The sequence below is a fragment of the Bos indicus genome, chromosome 29 (assembly GCF_029378745.1).
Source record: "Bos indicus isolate NIAB-ARS_2022 breed Sahiwal x Tharparkar chromosome 29, NIAB-ARS_B.indTharparkar_mat_pri_1.0, whole genome shotgun sequence".
In the NCBI taxonomy this organism is placed as follows: domain Eukaryota; kingdom Metazoa; phylum Chordata; class Mammalia; order Artiodactyla; family Bovidae; genus Bos; species Bos indicus.
The window spans coordinates 10,269,163-10,287,703 of NC_091788.1; the positions used below are offsets into that span (position 1 = coordinate 10,269,163).

Sequence of the window (18,541 nt, forward strand, 5' to 3'; positions counted from 1 at the left end):
TCAAACCCTCTCATGCTGTGTGTTCACATTTCTAATTTTGAGTTTCTTCTGGGTAAGGGCCATTTCTTATTAAAAGTAACACAATGCCTGAGACCTAGCAGGTGCTCCATAATGTTTATGAATGAAAAAATATATATGTATAGATTAGACCCTGGGGCCTCAAGCCCGTTTCCATATATAATAACAAAACAGAGACAAAATATACATTTATTTACTATTTATTGAGCACATGCTGTATACTGGGCAAAAGGAAAAGAGACAAACTGTCTATCCAGAACTATTTTTTTAACTCTTTCAGCAATGCCTGAGTCCTTATAAAAAAGTTCATTCAGCTGATTTAGTGTCCATTCATTCTTCAGTTAATCTTCATGAACAGTTTTCTCAAGTGTACTTTCAAATATTGCATAGTGCTGCAGACCATGACATATTCCAAAGGTTGTCTGAAGGATGAGAGGGATCACCATTGCTTTTATCTCTGTATGACAAAGCAGCAGCCAATAAAGTAAAACCCTTCCTTTTGGTGGCATGGGAACAGTATGATACCTAAAAAGGAAAAAGAGTTAAGGACTTCGTCTGGATGTAAATTCTATGGAACATTTGTTGATTTCTCCTAAACCGATCATTTCTGTTCTAGATCTTTCATGTAGAAAGCAAAAAGGGTTAAAATTAGCTATTTGAAATATGAAACCATGATATCTTAATTAAAATGTGTCATTGGCAGCTAAATAATAAGGAGAATTTATTAACATTAAAAAAAAAAATTTGGAAGTATGGAGGTAGGGAAGGGACGAGGAGAAGGAAGAGAAGGAACAAGAAGATGGACTTACTTGAATGCCAGACGTCCATTTTTAGAAAAAGCCAAAGCAGTGGGATATAAAACACCACATGCTATGCCAATCAGTGAGCTTCTAAGAACACAATTTTCCTGGCTTATGTTACCTGGAAAACAAAAGTAAATTTGGCTATTAAGAGTCTTGGGTTCTTATACTGTACTTATTTGCATTGTCCTCAACCACAGCAAAATAGTTGAAAGAATGCTAGAAATTCAGTGTATGGTACAATATACTGAATGCATCAAAAATTTTAAATGTTTTTATTACACTTTATATAAGGATAAGTTCACTTCTTACTTATACAGCTGGTGCAAAAGCAATTTCACAATGAAGACTATTAAACTAGCAGACCAGGTATCTGGATTCCAGATTAGTACATTTGTATTGTCTGTGTATCAGTCATGTGCTAGGGATACAGTGTAACACAAGAGACCCAACCACTGATCTTCAGGTCAAGTCTACTAAGAAAGAAATGCATTAGACAAATACTTAAACGTGCACATGCTTTGAAGGTAAAATGAATAGAGAATGTACGGAGAAACTTAACCTGAGGGAATCAGAGATTTCCCTGGAGATGAGGTATTTAAGCAGGTACCTGATGAACAGGGATCATGGGTTCCATCAATTACTAGCTGTGAAACTTAAAGTACGGGAAGTAACCTAGGAAGTTCCTGAAGTTCCTCAGCAAGTAACATCAGACGCCCATAATATACCAGATACTATGCCAGGCATTCAGCATACATTATCTTAATTTTTAAAACAATCCTGAGGTAAATACTATTAGTCCTAATTCATAGATACAAAACAACTGAGTCTCTTAAAACAAGCATGTCTCTTAAATGACTTGCCCAGTGTCACAAAACTTAAGTGAAATATGTAGTATACCAAAGCCTGCTTTTTTTCTAGTACATTATGTTGCTTCTTAGTGTACCTGAACCTGTCTCAGCTTAGTATCTTACCTGTTAAAAAAAAAAAAGCCACAATACTATTTTTCCTGTCTGATTAGGAAGACTATTGTGGCATTTAAACAGGACAATATATGTGAAAGTACTTTTGTTAGTGGTAAAGAAATATACACATGTAAGGGATTATTATCAGCAGTAGCAACAGTATATGTTAATGAGTAATTTTACTTAGATATAAACACAGGATATGCTAATGAATTTAAAATTACCTGAACACAAAGCATCTGTTACAAGAAGCTTATAAGAAACTATGGTAGACAAAAATGGAAGTGCAGTCAATGATGCATATGTCTTCAAAACATCATGCGTGACCTTGAAGCGATGTCTGAAAATGAAGTTTGTCAACATTCCAGAGAAAGCAGCTGTTGTTCCAAAGGTCAGTGTTCCATATATATTTAAAGTCCTAATTGGAAAAACAGAGTGAAAGTTAAGTTCAACATAATACTCTTCTAACAGATATATCCTTTCCTGTGTAGTCATTCGTTATTATATATTTATGCAACATCACATTTTTCTTAAGCATTTACTCTGTGAAAGGTATTTTCTTTGTGCTAAGGCTGGAGCAGTGAATAAAGCGGGGAAAAAAACAAAAAAACCCACCCCTCATGGAAATTGCATTCTAATGAGAGGATAATATAATTCTCTTTCTGAGAACAGTGTGGTTCTAAGATGGAGCTCTTTTAAAGAGAAATAAATTTTGGCCAAAAATAAGGATCAGTACTTCCAATGTAGCCAAATTTTATGAGCTAGCTAAATCCAAGAATACTGTTCTTTCTACTGTAAGAATTAATTTGCTAAAGGTCATCTGAAAAAAGTTGTTGACATTTGGTTAGGTCTTCTAGAAAATAACTATTTAAGTAGTCCAGATACATTTAAAGTATTTCCAAAACTTCAAAGAAATTTGAAAGATCTAGTTTTGCTTATTCTGATTCATACCTAAATCCAGAAATGTTGAACAATTCAGATTAACGTCCATTGATTTTATTCTTGAGCTCTATTAAAATCTAAAAGTCAGAATGGTAATGTGAGACTATATGTACATCATGGAATCCTGTATTCCTTTTTGCTGAGCTCAGCAGTGTGGCTGAAGTAAGAAATTCTAAACTGAATTTAATTATAATCGATAATTAAGGTAAGTAATCCTCAAATAGTGTTCTCTTGATTACCTTTAATTAAAATATGCTTATTGCACAGATAACATTTCAACAATTTGAGAAACAAAGGAATTTCAAGAGACAAAATAAATTATCCAGTCTCAGTATTGTAACAAACAGCTATTTTCATCTGCTCATGTTTCCCTCCAGTTCTTTTTTTAAAAAAAGCTTTCTTCATAACCAACTCAGTACAGTTAATAGGATCTTAGATACCTAGAAACCATGGCAATACAGAAGATCTACAAATAAAGTTATTGACTTTCAGTCTGGGTGTGTCTCTTACTTTTCTTTTCTAAGGCATTCAATTTTTTTTTCTATGATTTCGATGACTACTGGTTTGCTGAGTTTTGCATCTCCTAGAGAAGGCCTGGACTGACCATGTGTGTATGTTGGTATCTTGATGTCCTGGAAAACACAAAATTCAGAACCATAATAGCTAATGATGTTAACAGTAAATCTTATAAATTCTACAGATTCAGATTAAAAAACATTTAGACCCTAGTAAAGTATCAAGTACTGTCATCTGCTTTCACATCCTTAGTTAATTCATTCATTGTTTAGTGGGCTCTTACCTTTTAGACAATGGTTTTTTGATTCATGTAATAACTTTGAGAAATTGGTAGGAAAATGGTCATCTCTACTTTTATGGATGAGACAAACAAGGTTCAGAGAGGTTGACTTGCCTTAGGACTTGATGTAGAAGGATTAAGTTACTCAGGTATTTTTGTTTTCCTTACAGTTTTCTCTGAAGGTAGCCAGGCCTGTTGTAGTTCTCCACACTGTAGCTTTTTCAGAGCTGAAAGTAAACAGTAGCTACCTGTTGACAACCATTTTTATCCTCTGTCTCATGAAAGCCCAAGTTTTGGGGATTATGCTGGGTTTGTTGGAGAGGTAGAAGCAGGAGTTTCTTTGGAAACCAGTGAGAGAGAACATCAGAAGGAGGGACACCTTCCAGACTAGGAAGAGTCAGTGGATGGCTACCTTGGATTATGTAAGTTACATATCTAGCTCCTGAGGAGCACCTGGGGCGGAAGTAGGGCCTTTGCTGGAAACTGTTACATGGTAATATCAGGGGGCCTGGTCCTAAGGCACTGGACTCCAAGGTTGGAAAGTTCCTGTCTCCCAAGTGTGATGCATAGACAGTTGCTAATATTGAGGGACCATGAGGTTTGGCCAGTAGCATCTTAACATAAGGTGAAAGTTGCTCAGTCGTGTGGCTCAGTCATGTCTCTCTGCAACCCCATGAACTATACAGTCCATGGAATTCTCCAGGCAAGAATACTGGAGTGGGTTGCCATGTCCTCTTCCAGGGGAATCTTCCAACCCAGGGATCAAACCCAGATCTCTTGCATTGCAGAGATTCTTTACTGTCTGAGCCACCAGGGAAGCCCAAGAATACTGGAGTGAGTAGCCTATCCCTTCTCCAGCAGACATTCCCAACCCACAAATCAAACTGAGGTCCTCTGCATTGCAGGCAGATTCTTTACCAACTGAGCTATCAGGGAAGCCATGTTAACAGAAACCAGTGGTTAAAAAAAAAACAAAACAAAACAAAACTAGGCTTTCAGAAAGGACCCTTTTTAAATATTTTGCTCTGGGTAAGACTCTCAGATTTTTGTGAAAAGTCTTAATAGTATTTGTTACATCATTTGGCACACTGGCATTATGGGATTCCAGATTAGCTAGTGAATAGATTAAAAAAATCTATGTCCTTCACAATTTATATGAATCCCTATGTTAACAACATTTGTGGTCAAGGGCAGACTCATAAGTCTCAAATTTCAGGAGTCCTGGGCAAGAGAATCAGAGTGGATTAAACATAAAGGACATAGAAGAGACTTAGTAAGATTTTAAACCTTTCGTGTGCACAAGAATCACATGAGCAGTGTACTTGACGTGCTGTCTCTTGAGCTCCCTATTGAAATATCTGGGCTCAGCAGGAGTAAAGTCCAGAAATCTGCACCAGTGATTCTGATGCTGGTAGTCAAATGGATACATGTTGAACATCACTGTAATATTCATTTCCTGAATAGTGATATGGATGTGAGAGTTGGACTGTGAAAAAAGCTGAGCGCCGAAGAATTGTTGCTTTTGAACTGTGGTGTTAAGAGAAGACTCTTGAGAGTCCCTTGGACTGCAAGGAGATCCAACCAGTCCATTCTAAAGGAGATCGGTCCTGGGTGTTCTTTGGAAGGAATGATGCTAACGCTGAAACTCCAGTACTTTGGCCACCTCATGCGAAGAGTTGACTCATTGGAAAAGACTCTGATGCTGGGGCAGGAGGAGAAGGGGACGACAGAGTATGAGATAGATGGCTGGATGGCATCACTGACTCGATGGACGTGAGTTTGAGTGAACTCCAGGAGTTGGTGATGGACAGGGAGGCCTGGCATGCTGCAATTCATGGGGTCGCAAAGAGTCAGACATGACTGAGAGACTGAACTGAACTGAACTAATGAAAGGTCGATTCAAACATATCAACATCCTGAGGGCGACTGGATGAGATGGTTGGATGGCATCACCGATTCAATGGACATGAACTTGGGCAAAGTGGGAGATGGTGAGGGACAGGGAGGCCTGGTGTGCTGCAGTCCATGGAGTCGCAAAGAGTCCGATACGACTTGACCACTGAACGACAACAATCAACATCGTGAAGGTATGGGCTCTCTTGAATATTTGTATGGTATTAAACAAAGAGTAATAATGGACCAGTTTATTTCCCTATCAGTGAAGAACTATAATCGAGCCAGTTCTTTTTCTTTAAATTATCTGGGAAGACAGGAAAAAAAAAAAAAAAGTAAAATATTTTATAAATTCCAATTTCTCACAAACTAGATTTAATCTTTTGCCTCTCTGACATCTAAATGGCAAATGGAAGAAACAAGATAGCAATACAGAAAGATTCTATATCGAATCCATCTAATGTACATGAAGGCAGATGTCAGTAGCATGATAATTAACCAGAAACTTGGGAAAACTTTTTGTTTCCCTGTCATCCAATTCACTGAAGTCCCTTATTACTCACAAAACTTTCAGGCAATGCCGTGTACCAACTTCCTATCTCGTCTACCTCAGTATATAGTAAACACAAACATCCAGAATTATGATCCTAAAATACTCAAACAGGACAGCAAATGTTTACTGGATACCTAGTTTTCCTAAGGCACTGTTATTAAAGCAGAGAAATATACTGATAACTTCCTGACAGAAGTTTTATAAGTACTGAAATGTACAGATTTTGCTATAACGCACATTTCATCTAAAAAGTAACGAGTTCAAGGCCACTCAACTGGTCACCACGATTCAATTACACCAGTAATACTGCATCGTGCAAGTTTATAACTTTCAAAGTATCTTATGGTTTTGTAGTGCTTTTATGTGTATCAATTCACTTGACTTTGATAATTTTATTCATCAATCATTCATCTTTTGCTCAAACATTCACCTGGTATTTGAAAGTCCCCCAGTTAAGCAAGATGTAGTCTTGTCCTCAGAACCCACTACCACGGCAGAAATCAGGATAGAATGGCAGGGGGTTTAAAGTACAAAGGCCCCAGGCAAGAGCAAACAGGCTCTATCGTTCAGGACTAAAGTTTAGGTCTCCTTCTTTCTCCGCACCTCTTTTCACAGCAACTGGGGATTTAAACGTGCCTTGCATGGAGTTGGGAACTGTCCTGTTTAGACTTTCAGGTCCCTTTTATGCGCATCATTTCAGAAGAGTGCGCCAGCACTTGAGGTCGCAGAAATCAGGGGCCTCAGCACCCTGGGTTTCCGCCTACCTTAGGCACTTCCGCAGCTCCCACCGGCACCACACCGGCAACCCGCACGTCGTCTCCAGCCTCACGCCCGAGCGCCGCCATCTTGGCGACTCACGTGACTGGCGGTGGGCGGGGACGCAGGGCTCTCGGGTCCGGAAGGGTCGCGGGCTCACGCCTAGCGCCCGCAGCCCCGGCCCAGTCAAAAGCCGCGCCCTCCGTCCTGGTTGTGATTGGGCGCGGTGTCTGGAGGCGCTCATTGGTTCAAGGAGAGCCGGACGCCCGTGGGCCCGCCCCCCGCCAGGCCCTCTTCCCCGGCTTCTGCTATTTCTGAGCCTGGCTCCCTCGTTTTCGCATTCTGAGGGAAACGTGGGCCGGTCCTCGCACACGAATGTGGCTGCGCGTGTTCCTCTCCTCAGGACACCTCCGTTAGCTGTGGCCGAGCTGCCCGCCCCCTTCACTTCTTCAGGGTGCTCGCCCCTCTGGCCCAGCCCGTGTGTTAAGGCTCCAGCTTCTCGGGCACCTCCTCCCTAGAGCCCCCAACCGGCCGCCGGAGCAGCCCCGAGTAGCCTCCTCCCCTCACAGCCGTCAGCGTCTCCTCTTCAGTCTCTAGTCCCCTCACATGCCATCCGTTTACCCCGCTTGGGAAGGGGCCGGAGAGAAATTTGCCCCTCCACTCCCCTAGAAGACCCCCCTTGCCAGCCGATGTTTCGAGGTGGGGGTGAAGGGGGCGCTGCGCGAAGGCCTGGCCCCTTTTCTGCACGTTCAGTGCCCGGCAGTGTCTCCCAGACCAGCAACCCCCGACCCTCCTGTCTCCGCGTCTTAGAGAAGCCAGAATCGCGAGTTACATAATTTCTAGTGTTGCTGTTTCTCCTGCCTGAGGAAACACTTCATCGCGTGGAGGGGTGCGGGACGTTTCTGTGCTCATCTCTAAGAACGGGGTGTGGGCAGAGGGGTGGCCGGCGGTAGCAGAGGGATTTCTGGTCTTTTCTGCGAAAGGAAGGTGGGTAGTTTGGAGAGAGAGACTGAGAGAAAAACGGTGGATGTGGAAGCCACGCAGCCGAACTCTCTCCCATTTAGGAAACCGCGAACCGTTTGCCCAGCTTATGCTCACATGCCTAATACTACAGCGTCTCAGAAAACACCTTTGGGGGAAGGTCTGACTTGTCTCGAGCAGTCTCAGTGTTTTTTCCTCGCCGGATAGGGAGCTGCCTGGATGCGAAGAGATGGCATGATTTGACTGACTCCAGTGTGAAGAAATCTTCGCCAACTCATCCTGCATCAAGTGCCCATTGAGTAGCACTGTCACTTTAATGTCTCCATGCCAAGGGATTGCTTTCCTTCTTTCCAATCCTCTCGGTTAATACATGGGAGGATCAGAATCAGAGGGGCATTAAGGATCAAGCCTGAGGGGCTTGGAGAGCACAGAAGAAAAAAAAAAAAGAAAGTGACAGCAAGCTGGATCCTGTCTCACTGAGGGGGTGAGATCCGGAACTTCGGGTCCAGTAAATAGAAAAGGGCCTTTCAGTCTGGGTTCTGCCCCCAGAAAACTGTCCAAACTCACCCCATCTATTTTAGAGACCATTAAAGAGGTTTTAAAAAGTATTTTGGAGAGGTGAGGGTTTAAAATTTTTCTCTAAAGAATTTGAGGGTCTTTATCATCAACCAGTTCATCTTTGATCATGTGTTGAGTAATGAGACAGCTGTGTAAATTTGTTTTGTGCCTTAATTGAGTTAGTCATTGAACTCCAGAGATATTGCTGCCTAAAGAGGAGTTTTAATAATGTTTTCTATGCTTACAATAATTTTCTTTTTAAGCAGAATAACTATTTTAGAAGCATTGAAAAACTTGAAAAACTCAAAAGCTGTTTTTCTTTAAACTCCTTGGGCACTGTCAAAGTTTGTGGGAAAAAATACATCATTTTTTCTTTATTTGGAAGAGAAGACTGCCTGGATTTCAAACAACCAAGAGGTTTGCAACAGTTACCTGGCCCTTGGCCTCCATCCAGCTGGATCAAGTTGAGACCTGAAAAGAGCTCTTGAATCCTGTGGCATTGGAAAGACCCAAGAATGCCAGTCAAGAAGAAAGGTGGGCTATGAGGTTTCCTGTATATGTTTGTCCTTTTTCTTGGTTCTGGTATTTGCAGTTTAAATTGTATTCCATTTGAGAGTAAAGTTTTGCTTGGGGTGTAGTTCTTATAATGTCTTTTCTATGGTGCATCATTCAGTTAATACTGTTTTGCTAAAAGAAAGTGAAGTAGGGCTGTCCTATTTAATTATAGACATTTGTGGTTTCCAAATCAGGTAGTCTAAATCACCATTTTGTAATCAGCGAAAATTTGATATCACAGGTTTGGGACTTTCTTTCCCTTGTTTTCTTAGCTTGTTAAAGATGACTTTTACATGGTCTTTAAAAAAGAAACATGCACAGTGCAGCTCTTCTTTATGGCTTAAATATTTATCAAGTGAATTACATAGTTGTAAAAGGTAACAAAGTTGCTTGCAGTGTACACAATTGTAGATTATCTTTTGATTAAGAATAGATTTTATGTTTGGATTTACTCTGGTGTAAGTCTTCCCTTTTGTGGTAAATCACAACTTTGGTAACTGTTGTGTATACATTATCCAATAACATTACTGGCAAATTTCCCAAATGAGGTAAACACTGGACTCCTCCCCTACCAGTTGATCAAGATCTGGTGAGTTGCTGAAGTATCGTATATACACCTTGGGATTCTCTTTAGCCTAGATCTACCCCAGGTGAACCTTATTTCTAAGGATCCTTGTGAACCTAGGTTTGTTTTTTTTTTTTGACGTGGTATAGAAGACCAAATTGACTATAAAATAGTTTTTTTTTTTTAATAGTTTTAAACTAAAATTTGTATCAACACTTTGAACTCCACTGTAGTAGACTAGTGTAGATCCAAATGTTGACCAGTTACGGGAGTTACTGCAGTCTAAAACTAAAGCTTAGGATGAAGGTTAAGGTACAACTTTATGATGTTTAATCATACCTGTGGATTTGGAAGGTGTACTGAGGAAACTTAAAATCAGATTCTTTATCCAACTGGTGTCTCTGGAGATGGGCAATGATATATAATACCTGTGAAACACCTAGACATCTAGTACACTGGGATTTTAAGACCGGGCTTGTTTCCTCCTCCTGCTCTCCTCCATAATTACTGAGAGAAGTAAACTCTCCATGAAGTTTTGGAGCTACTTTTGCCCAGACCTGACATCATTGGTTTATTTAGAACAAGGATGGTTTGGGAAATATAGCCAATAAATGGTATGTTTCTTTGACTTATTTGGCATGCAGGGCATTTTTATTCTTTCTACCATTTATTGTGCTGTAGTTAGTATTCCTTTTGGATTTGTTTTAAACTAGTAATTGAATTAAACACTGTGTGTGTGGTGTGTGTATGGAGAATGAGGGGGTGAAAAGGTATCTGGGAAGAGAGATGAAGAAGGGCACTGATGTTCTAGGTAAAACTTAACTAATCAGGGTGAACTTAAGGTTTCTAAACCCAGCAGACTGAGGTTGTTAAAAGTTCCTACCTTTAAAAGAAGTTATAAAAATTGCTGATACATTATTGAAAACTGTACTTTAGGAGAAATAATTTATTTCCTTCCTCCTTCTCTCTTCTTTCCTCCCTTTCTCTTCTCTTAAAACTGTTAGTACTAAGATATATATTTTAAATATTATAGACCACTAACCAAACAAGTTACGACATGTACATTATATTTTTAATTAGCTAAGCTTACTGTCTGTACTGTTCTATAACATACGTAAAACAAATACTTGAAAGTATAACCTAGATTTATTCTGCAGGGAGCACAGTCCTCTGTCATCTTAAATCTTTTTTTTTCTTTCTTCATTGTTGTTGCATGTAGCTAGGATGGAAGAGTTGGCTTTATGTAATTTTAAGCAATAACTATCCTCATAGAACCATGTTTATACATTGTTGAATATATTCTTACTACAATTAGAAAATTTCATAAGACAGATTTCTCACTTGTGAAACATTTTGTATGTTATTGTGAAAGTAGAGAGTGGTTTCTCTGATTGGTAATGTGAACCATGGTGGGAAGTGGGAATGGGTGTTACATCTCACTAAGTACATTTTTCTTTTCTTTTTTTGCTGTTCCCTGACCAGGGATTGGACCCATGCCCCTGCAGTAGAAGCATTCTTAACTCCTGGGCCACCAGGGAAGCCCCTAAGTACATTTCTAGCTGCTATTCTTGACTGTTCTTAGATAAGCCAAAGCTACTGTATCTCAAACCCCTATATTCACTGCTAGTTTGTTTTATGACATTACTTAACTACATCTTACACTCACTTGCTTCACATTTTTATAGATTTCAGTTTTATCAACAGAACATGTCATTTCTTCTTCAGAGATATTTTTCTCCCAACAGTTGCTTTTCATTCAAAATTCTTTTTTCTATAGTAGTAATTTGATTTGCTCCCAGCTAAGCCTTTTTGATATCTTTGACCTATTTTAAATTCTGAAAATTCAGGGCTGATCCAAGATAAGTTGTATCAGCATTCTCTGATATGATGCAAGATCATGATGTATAGTAAGGGGCTATTTCAGCAAGACTTATGAATTGATCTAATTTCATGTTAGATTGATGCAAGAAATAAAAGTTAATGATAGCTGTGTTATCCCCTGTGCTTTTTGCAGAAAGCTGCTTTTTTAATGATAACATATGTTTCAACAGAATTTTTTAGTACATTGCAGTACATTTTTTGAGCAATTTTTTTGTTCCCTTTATTGTCACTAAACATGTGGGGGGAAAAATCAGTGCTTTTAATACTTTGAGACCGATGCTTATTTCATTTCTCTGTTTTTAAAATATTGTGCTATTCTGTGCTTCTTTTAAATTGGTATAGAAGTGTATCTGATGTTATTAATATACATGACATTTTATTTCCTTTGACTTCTTCTTTTGCAACTGTTCTTAGTGATGTAATGGAGTGTGTATGCTATCTAGTGAAACTTAAACATGATCATTTTCATAATTCATTGTTTAGACATTGTTCTTTTTAAAGGAAGTTGAAGAATGTTGTGTAATTGGAATCCCAAGAGATGATATTGCCATGTATCATGCCATGTATCATTCTTGAAATTGAGATTGTTGTTTCCTGGGCTTACACTCTTTCCTATTGGTTGACTGTATACTTCATAAAAGTGTCATTTCTGTTTTTCTTCTTTCCCCTCCTCCTGGGAAGGAAACTTATAACTCTTAAGTTTATTGTTTCCTTAGTTAAAGTTTTCTTACTTGTTTCCTGCACTTTGTGGCTTAACTTCATTTTTGTAGGATCTCACTATTTTATATTTGCCTTTCATTATCTGGGTATGGACTTCCCTGGTAGTTCAGTGGTAAAGAATCTGCCTGCCAATGCCAGAAACGGGGGTTTGATCCCTGGATCAGGAAGATCCCTTGGAGAAGGAAATGGCAACCCACTCTAGTATTCTTGCCTGGGAAAGCCCATGGACAGAGGAGCCTGGTGGGCTACAGTCCATGGGGTTGCAAAAGAGTTGGACATGACTTAGCAACTAAACAACAATAATAATCTGGGCATACTCTTTTTCTATCTCTAGCTTTTCTTCAATTATTAAAATAATTTCATTTGATTCTCTAAAAAGGGGAAAATATGTAACTAAATTTATTGGCTGTGAGTAGCTATTTTATCCCTTTTGTATATACTTCACCAAGTTTTTGTTTGAATTTTTGTGTTTGCCATACCAGGGTTATTATCCAGATGCTTTATTCCATTTCAGAAAAACTTGTTTTTTCTTTTTCCAAGCTAGTAGAATTCAAGAGTTAAGCCCCAAATCTTCCCAGAGAGGGATGGGAAAAGGCAGTTTTCAGACTTTTGTAATTTCTGTAAATTAAAATAAGATAACTTCCTAAAGATTTTCTTAAATTTGAAATCCTTCAAAAGAGTCATCTTGACCTTGGTTAAGAGAGTTATTAAAAGTCATGAAGCCACAGACTCTTGATGTTGGAAAATAATTATCAATCCAGGAGGCATCTTGGATTGATAAGAGATCATTCTGGAGAGAAAAATAGAAGAATATTCTTTGTATTAAAGTACTGATTGAGAGTATGTTATGAAGCAAACAGTAGGCATCGTTCCAAAATTATTGTTAATTGAATTTATTTTGTAGTTCTTATGTATAGGGAAAGTTGCAAATGATATGCTAATAAATTGATACCATACACTATTTGAACTGTTAGGTTTTTGGGAAACTGTCCAAGTGCTCCATTCATGATAGAATATTTGATCTTTCTTTTAGGCCTTTGATTGGTTACATCTTTGGATAGAAAAGTCTAGTCAATGAGAAGATGTACACAAAATATTGGACTTTTAAAACATTGAATTCACATGTTTCACTCATTTATGCCTTTGCCAAACAATTAATTCCTCACTCTTCTATAACAATACATTCCGTAAACTGTAAGAATGTTCTTTCCTCTTTCTTAATTATATACTCTCATTATATTCTCTTATTTCTTAATATTTACCATGTAGCCACACAAGTGGCTACAAAACATATGTTTTTAGTATAATGCTGAGGTGCATAAAATCTTTTTTTTTTAAACTGGGGCAAGAGGACGTGTCCCCCAGCTATAATTCCTACTCAGGAATTTGTAGCAGTCAAGGCACGAGGGCTCTGTATCCTCAATGTAGGTTGCTTTGTCAGCAAAGGATCATGAGTTTTACCTCAGTCATTCTGAATTCCAGGTAGTAAGCTTTCTGCATAGGTTTAGTTTTTAGTTTTTCAAAGCTATTTCAAGAATTATGGCCCAATCACCTCCATTATGAAACATTTCTCCTGACCTCATTTGTTTTAGGATTGAAGATTCAAGTGGAAATGATGTATTATAAAGTAGAAAATCCTGTGAAAATAAATTATTAAGTTAAAACTTCCAAAGATTATGAGTAAGATTGTGTATCTTATTTCTCCTGATGGCACATCTTACCAGCCATTAAGGCCCTAGGTCTGTTAGCACAAGGCTCTGAGGGGTCTGTAGAGTATCTGTCATTTTGGAGAGCTGTGACATCTTTATCATTGAATGTGTGGTGAGACCTGAAATAAGCCTGTTAAGTCGTGTTCTATTTAAAATACCATATAGATAATAAACTAAAAATTTATTTTAGAAGGTAAATTTGTGTACGTATTTAAGGAAATAGCTTTCCTTCCATTTAATTATTCAATCACTTATCTATTCAACGGAGATTTATTGAGTGCCTGTTAATAGGCACAGGCACTGTGCTAGGTGTATGTTTTGCAGTGGCAAACGGTATTCAGTCTAATTTTATGATGCTTAAAATTTATTAGGGGACAGATAGGGAAAGAGGCAATTTCAGTGTTGTGTTTCATGTTCATTTCTTTGAACCATGTCCTCCATCATCATCAGTTGCAGTGATGTGGGAGAAACCTAGACCTGGCTCAGAAGACCTGGCTTCCAGAAGAAGGGACAAGATTAGATAATCATTGACCAGGACTCTTATTCTGTAGATTTAGGTGTGTAAGAAATATCTTCATTTTCCACAGTTCAGCTTTGTTTCTAACTCGTAATTCCTAAGTTACGGGCAGAATCACTCCAATCCATTTTGAGGTTTTCTGTCTTTCCTGGGGTTATAGTAGGGCTCCATCTGGCACAGGATCTACTCTGGTCATTGATCATCTGAGTGTAACAGTTTACCTCTGAGTCATGAGTTGTTTTGTCTAGATAGTTCTTTCTTGTCTAGCTACAATTGCTACTTCCAAGACATGGATTTAACATTCCCCACCCCTCCCCGGCCCCCACAGAATTTCTGTGTTTCTGTTTGCCTAGCTGCATAATGTTGCTTTTCCTCTCTGGGGTCTTTCTGCCTTTCAGGCAGTGCTGCCAGGAAATAGCCTAGATACCTGCGGCCTTGGGTTCCAAAAACTTCTCTTAGTTTTCAGCTGAGAAAATCTTTTCCTAGACTGGGGAGGGGCTGGAAGATGTTTCTCTCTCGGCATGTACCTGAGAATCTCTCTTTGATCTTTGAAACAAACTCTTTTATTCAGAGGGTTTAGGCTTTTGGAAAGCAAAACTGGAATAACTAAAATTCCCTCAATTTTCTGTCCTAGTACATACCTCTCCTGAGGCAATACAATACAAAATCAGTTACCAGCTTGAAGGAAAAGAAAGGAAATGGGAACATTTAGAGAGAGAAAAAATTAAGATCTCAAAGTACCAATCTCCCATGTGTGCTTCTTCACCTGCCTTCTTATGACAGTGCCACCAGGTGACATTATGAAAATCATATAATCTTTCTGAACTTCAGTTTCCTTTTCTGAAACAACATTAGTAATACATTGTTTCTTTTCCTCATCAAATAAGATAATGTATATGAACTTTATTTTTATAAAATAAAGTTAGTGATAGAATTAGGACAGGAAGTTTATCCATTGTTCTTTGCACTGTATGAGTGTGGTGGTCTTAGATCCACTGAATGGTGTCATGGTGCAGGGGAGGAGAGCCCTGGGACTGGAGGAGAGCCCTGGGATGGAATCCTACCTTTTCCATCAGCTGGATATGTTATCTAAAAATCAACAGGTTGAACTTCACACTTCTCATCTTAAGTTATAACTGCCACAAATAATACCCAAGGGGCTTCCCAGATGATGCAGTGGTAAAGACTCTGTCTCTGTCAATGCAGAGATGCAAGCAACATGGATTTGATCCCTGGGTTGGGAAGATCCCCTGAAAAAGGAAATGGCAGCTCACTCCAGTATTTTTGCCTGGAAAATTCCATGGACAGAGGAGCCTGGGGAGCTGCAGTTCATGGGGTTGCAAAGTCAGACACGACTGAGCAACTGAACACACACAGAGTAATAGTCAACTCTTAGGATTCTTGAGATAATCAAATAAAGATACCTAGCCCATGTGAAAATTGTTTTGAGAATAGGGAAGTGCTACAAATGCTTTTTTGAATTGCATCCAAGTACTGCATTTTGGACTCTCTTATTGACCATGATGGCTACTCCATTTCTTCTAAGGGATTCCTGCCCACAGTAGTAGATATAATGGTCATCTGAGTTAAATTCACCCATTCCAGTCCATTTTAGTTCATTGATTTCTAGAATGTTGATGTTCACTCTTGCCATCTCCTGTTTGACCACTTCAAATTTGCCTTGATTCATGGACCTAACATTCCAGGTTTCTATGCAATATTGCTCTTTACAGCATTAGACTTTCTTCTATCACCAGTCACATCCACAACTGGGTATTGTTTTTGCTTTGGCTTCATCCCTTCATTCTTTCTGGAATTATTTTTCCACTGATCCCCTGTAGCATATTGGGCACCTACCAACCTGGGGAGTTCCTCTTTCAGTATCGTATCATTTTGCCTTTTCATACTGTTCATGGGGTTCTCAAGGCAAGAATACTGAAGTGGTTTGCCATTCCCTTCTCCAGTGGACCACATTCTGTCAGACCTCTCCACCATGACCCGTCCATCTTGAGTGGCCCCCCATGGCATGGCTTAGTTTCATTGAGTTAGACAAGGCTGTGGTCTATGTGATCAGATTGGCTAGTTTTCTGTGATTATGGTTTCAGTGTGTCTGCCCTCTGATGTCTCTTGCAACACCTACCATCTTACTTGGGTTTCTCTTACCTTGGACGTGGGGTATCTCTTCACAGCTGCTCCAGCAAAGTGCAGCTGTTGCTCCTTACCTTGGACAAGTCGCCCATCCTGACCTTGAACATAGAGTAGCTCCTCTCAGCCTTCATGTGCCCGTGCAGCTGCCACTCCCTGGACATGGGGTTGGTCCTCTCCACCGCCCCTGACCTTGGACGTGGGGTTGCTCCTCTCAGCTGTCGCCCCTGACCTCGGACGTGGGGTAACTCCTCTGTTCATTTCCAAGGCAAACCATTCAATATCATGGTAATCCAAGCCTATGCCCCAAACAGTAACTCTGAAGAAGCTGAAGTTGAACTGTTCTATGAAGACCTAGAAGACCTTTTAGAACTAACACCCAAAAAAGATGTCCTTTTCATTATAGGGGACTGGAATACAAAAGTAGGAAGTCAAGAAACACCTGGAGTAATAGGCAAATTTGGCTTTGGAATATGGAATGAAGCAGGGCAAAGGCTAACAGAGTTTTGCCAAGAGAATGCACTGGTCATAGCAAATACCCTCTTCCAACAACATAAGAGAAAACTCTACACATGGACATCACCACATGGTCAATACTGAAATCAGATTGATTATATTCTTTGCAGCCAAAGATGGAGAAGCTCTATACAGTCAGCAAAAACAAGACTGGGAGCTGACTGTTGCTTAGATCATGAACTCCTTATTGCCAAATTCAGACTCAAATTGAGGAAAGTAGGAAAAACCACTAGACCATTCAGGTATGACGTAAATCAAATCCCTTATGATTATACAGTGGAAGTAAGAAATAGATTTAAGGGACTAGATCTGATAGAGTGCCTGATGAACTATGGACTGAGGTTCGTGACATTGTACAGGAGACAGGGATCAAGACCATCCCCATGGCAAAGAAATGCAAAAAAAGCAAAATGGCTGTCTGAGGAGGCCTTACAAATAGCTGTGAAAAGAAGAGAAGCGAAAAACAATACCCAGTTGTGTATGTGACTGGTGATAGAAGCAAGGTCCAATGCTGTAAAGAGCAATATTGCATAGGAACCTGGAATGTTAGGTCCATGAATCAAGGCAAATTGGAAGTGGTCAAACAGGAGATGGCAAGAGTGAAAATCAACATTCTAGAAGGAGAAAAGGGAAGATACAAGCATCTGAATGCAGAGTTCCAAAGAATAGCAAGAAGAGATAAGAAAGCCTTCCTCAGCGATCAATGCAAAGAAATAGAGGAAAACAACAGAATGGGAAAGACTAGAGATCTCTTCAAGAAAATTAGAGATACCAAGGGAACATTTCATGCAACGATGGGCTCGATAAAGGGCAGAAATGGTATGGGCCTAACAGAAGCAGAAGATATTAAGAAGAGATGGCAAGAATACACAGAAGAACTGTACAAGAAAGATTTTCACGACCCAGATAATCACGATGCTGTGATCACTCACCTAGAGTCAGACATCCTGGAATGTGAAGTCAAGTGGGCCTTAGAAAGCATCACTATGAACAAAGCTAGTGGAAGTGATGAAATTCCAGTTGAGCTATTTCAAATCCTGAAAGATGATCCTGTGAAAGTGCCAGCAAATTTGGAAAACTCAGCAGTGGCCACAGGACTGGAAAAGGTCAGTTTTCATTCCAATCCCAAAGAAAGGCAATGCCAAAGAATGCTCAAACCACTGCACAATTGCACTCATCTCACACGCTAGTCAAGTAATGCTCAAAATTCTCCAAGCCAGGCTTCAGCAATATGTGAACCGTGAACTTCCAGATGTTCAAGCTGGTTTTACAAAAGGCAGAGGAACCAGAGACCAAATTGCCAACATCTGCTGGATCATCAAAAAAGCAAGAGAGTTCCAGAAAAACATCTATTTCTGCTTTATTGACTATGCCAAAGCCTTTGACTTTGTGGATCACAATAAACTGTGGAAAATTCTGAAGGAGATGAGAATACCAGACCACCTGACTTGCCTCTTGAGGAACCTATATGCAGGTCAGGAAGCAACAGTTAGAACTGGACATGGAACAACAGACTGGTTCCAAATAGGAAAAGGAGTACGTCAAGGCTGTATACTGTCACCCTGCTCATTTAACTTACATGCAGAGTACATCGTGAGATACTCTGGGCTGAAGAAGCACAAGCTGGAATCAAGATTGCCGGGAGAAATATCAATAACCTCAGGTATGCAG

The 18,541-nt window shown here is 39.6% G+C and overlaps 2 protein-coding genes across 6 annotated transcripts in view; one reads left to right on the forward strand and one right to left on the reverse strand.

Moving 5' to 3' along the window:
• Positions 1-202: 202 nt before the first annotated feature.
• Positions 203-6,982, reverse strand: TMEM126B (transmembrane protein 126B). 2 transcript variants are annotated; one of them, XM_019955271.2, is made up of 5 exons: positions 6,732-6,878; positions 3,236-3,357; positions 2,008-2,201; positions 828-939; positions 203-543 (listed from the first exon to the last, which is right to left on the reverse strand). In XM_019955271.2, the coding sequence occupies exons 1-5, from the start codon at positions 6,810-6,812 to the stop codon at positions 360-362; spliced, it is 693 nt and encodes a 230-aa protein (XP_019810830.1). In that variant the 5' UTR covers positions 6,813-6,878; the 3' UTR covers positions 203-359. The 2 variants fall into 2 exon arrangements, with proteins under 2 accessions (XP_019810830.1, XP_070639458.1); XM_070783357.1 differs by lacking the exon at positions 3,236-3,357 and having other exon boundaries at positions 6,732-6,982.
• Positions 6,983-7,056: 74 nt separating this feature from the next.
• DLG2 (discs large MAGUK scaffold protein 2) overlaps positions 7,057-18,541 on the forward strand; it is a 2,332,068-nt gene continuing 2,320,583 nt past the window's right edge. For 3 of the 4 annotated variants that reach the window (XM_070783336.1, XM_070783337.1, XM_070783339.1), the window contains exon 1: positions 7,058-8,796. In XM_070783336.1, the coding sequence (XP_070639437.1) occupies positions 8,778-8,796 (19 nt within the window). In that variant the 5' untranslated portion in view covers positions 7,058-8,777. Of the gene's footprint in view, positions 8,797-18,541 lie in introns of all 4 variants that reach the window. The other variant, XM_070783335.1, reaches the window with a different exon arrangement.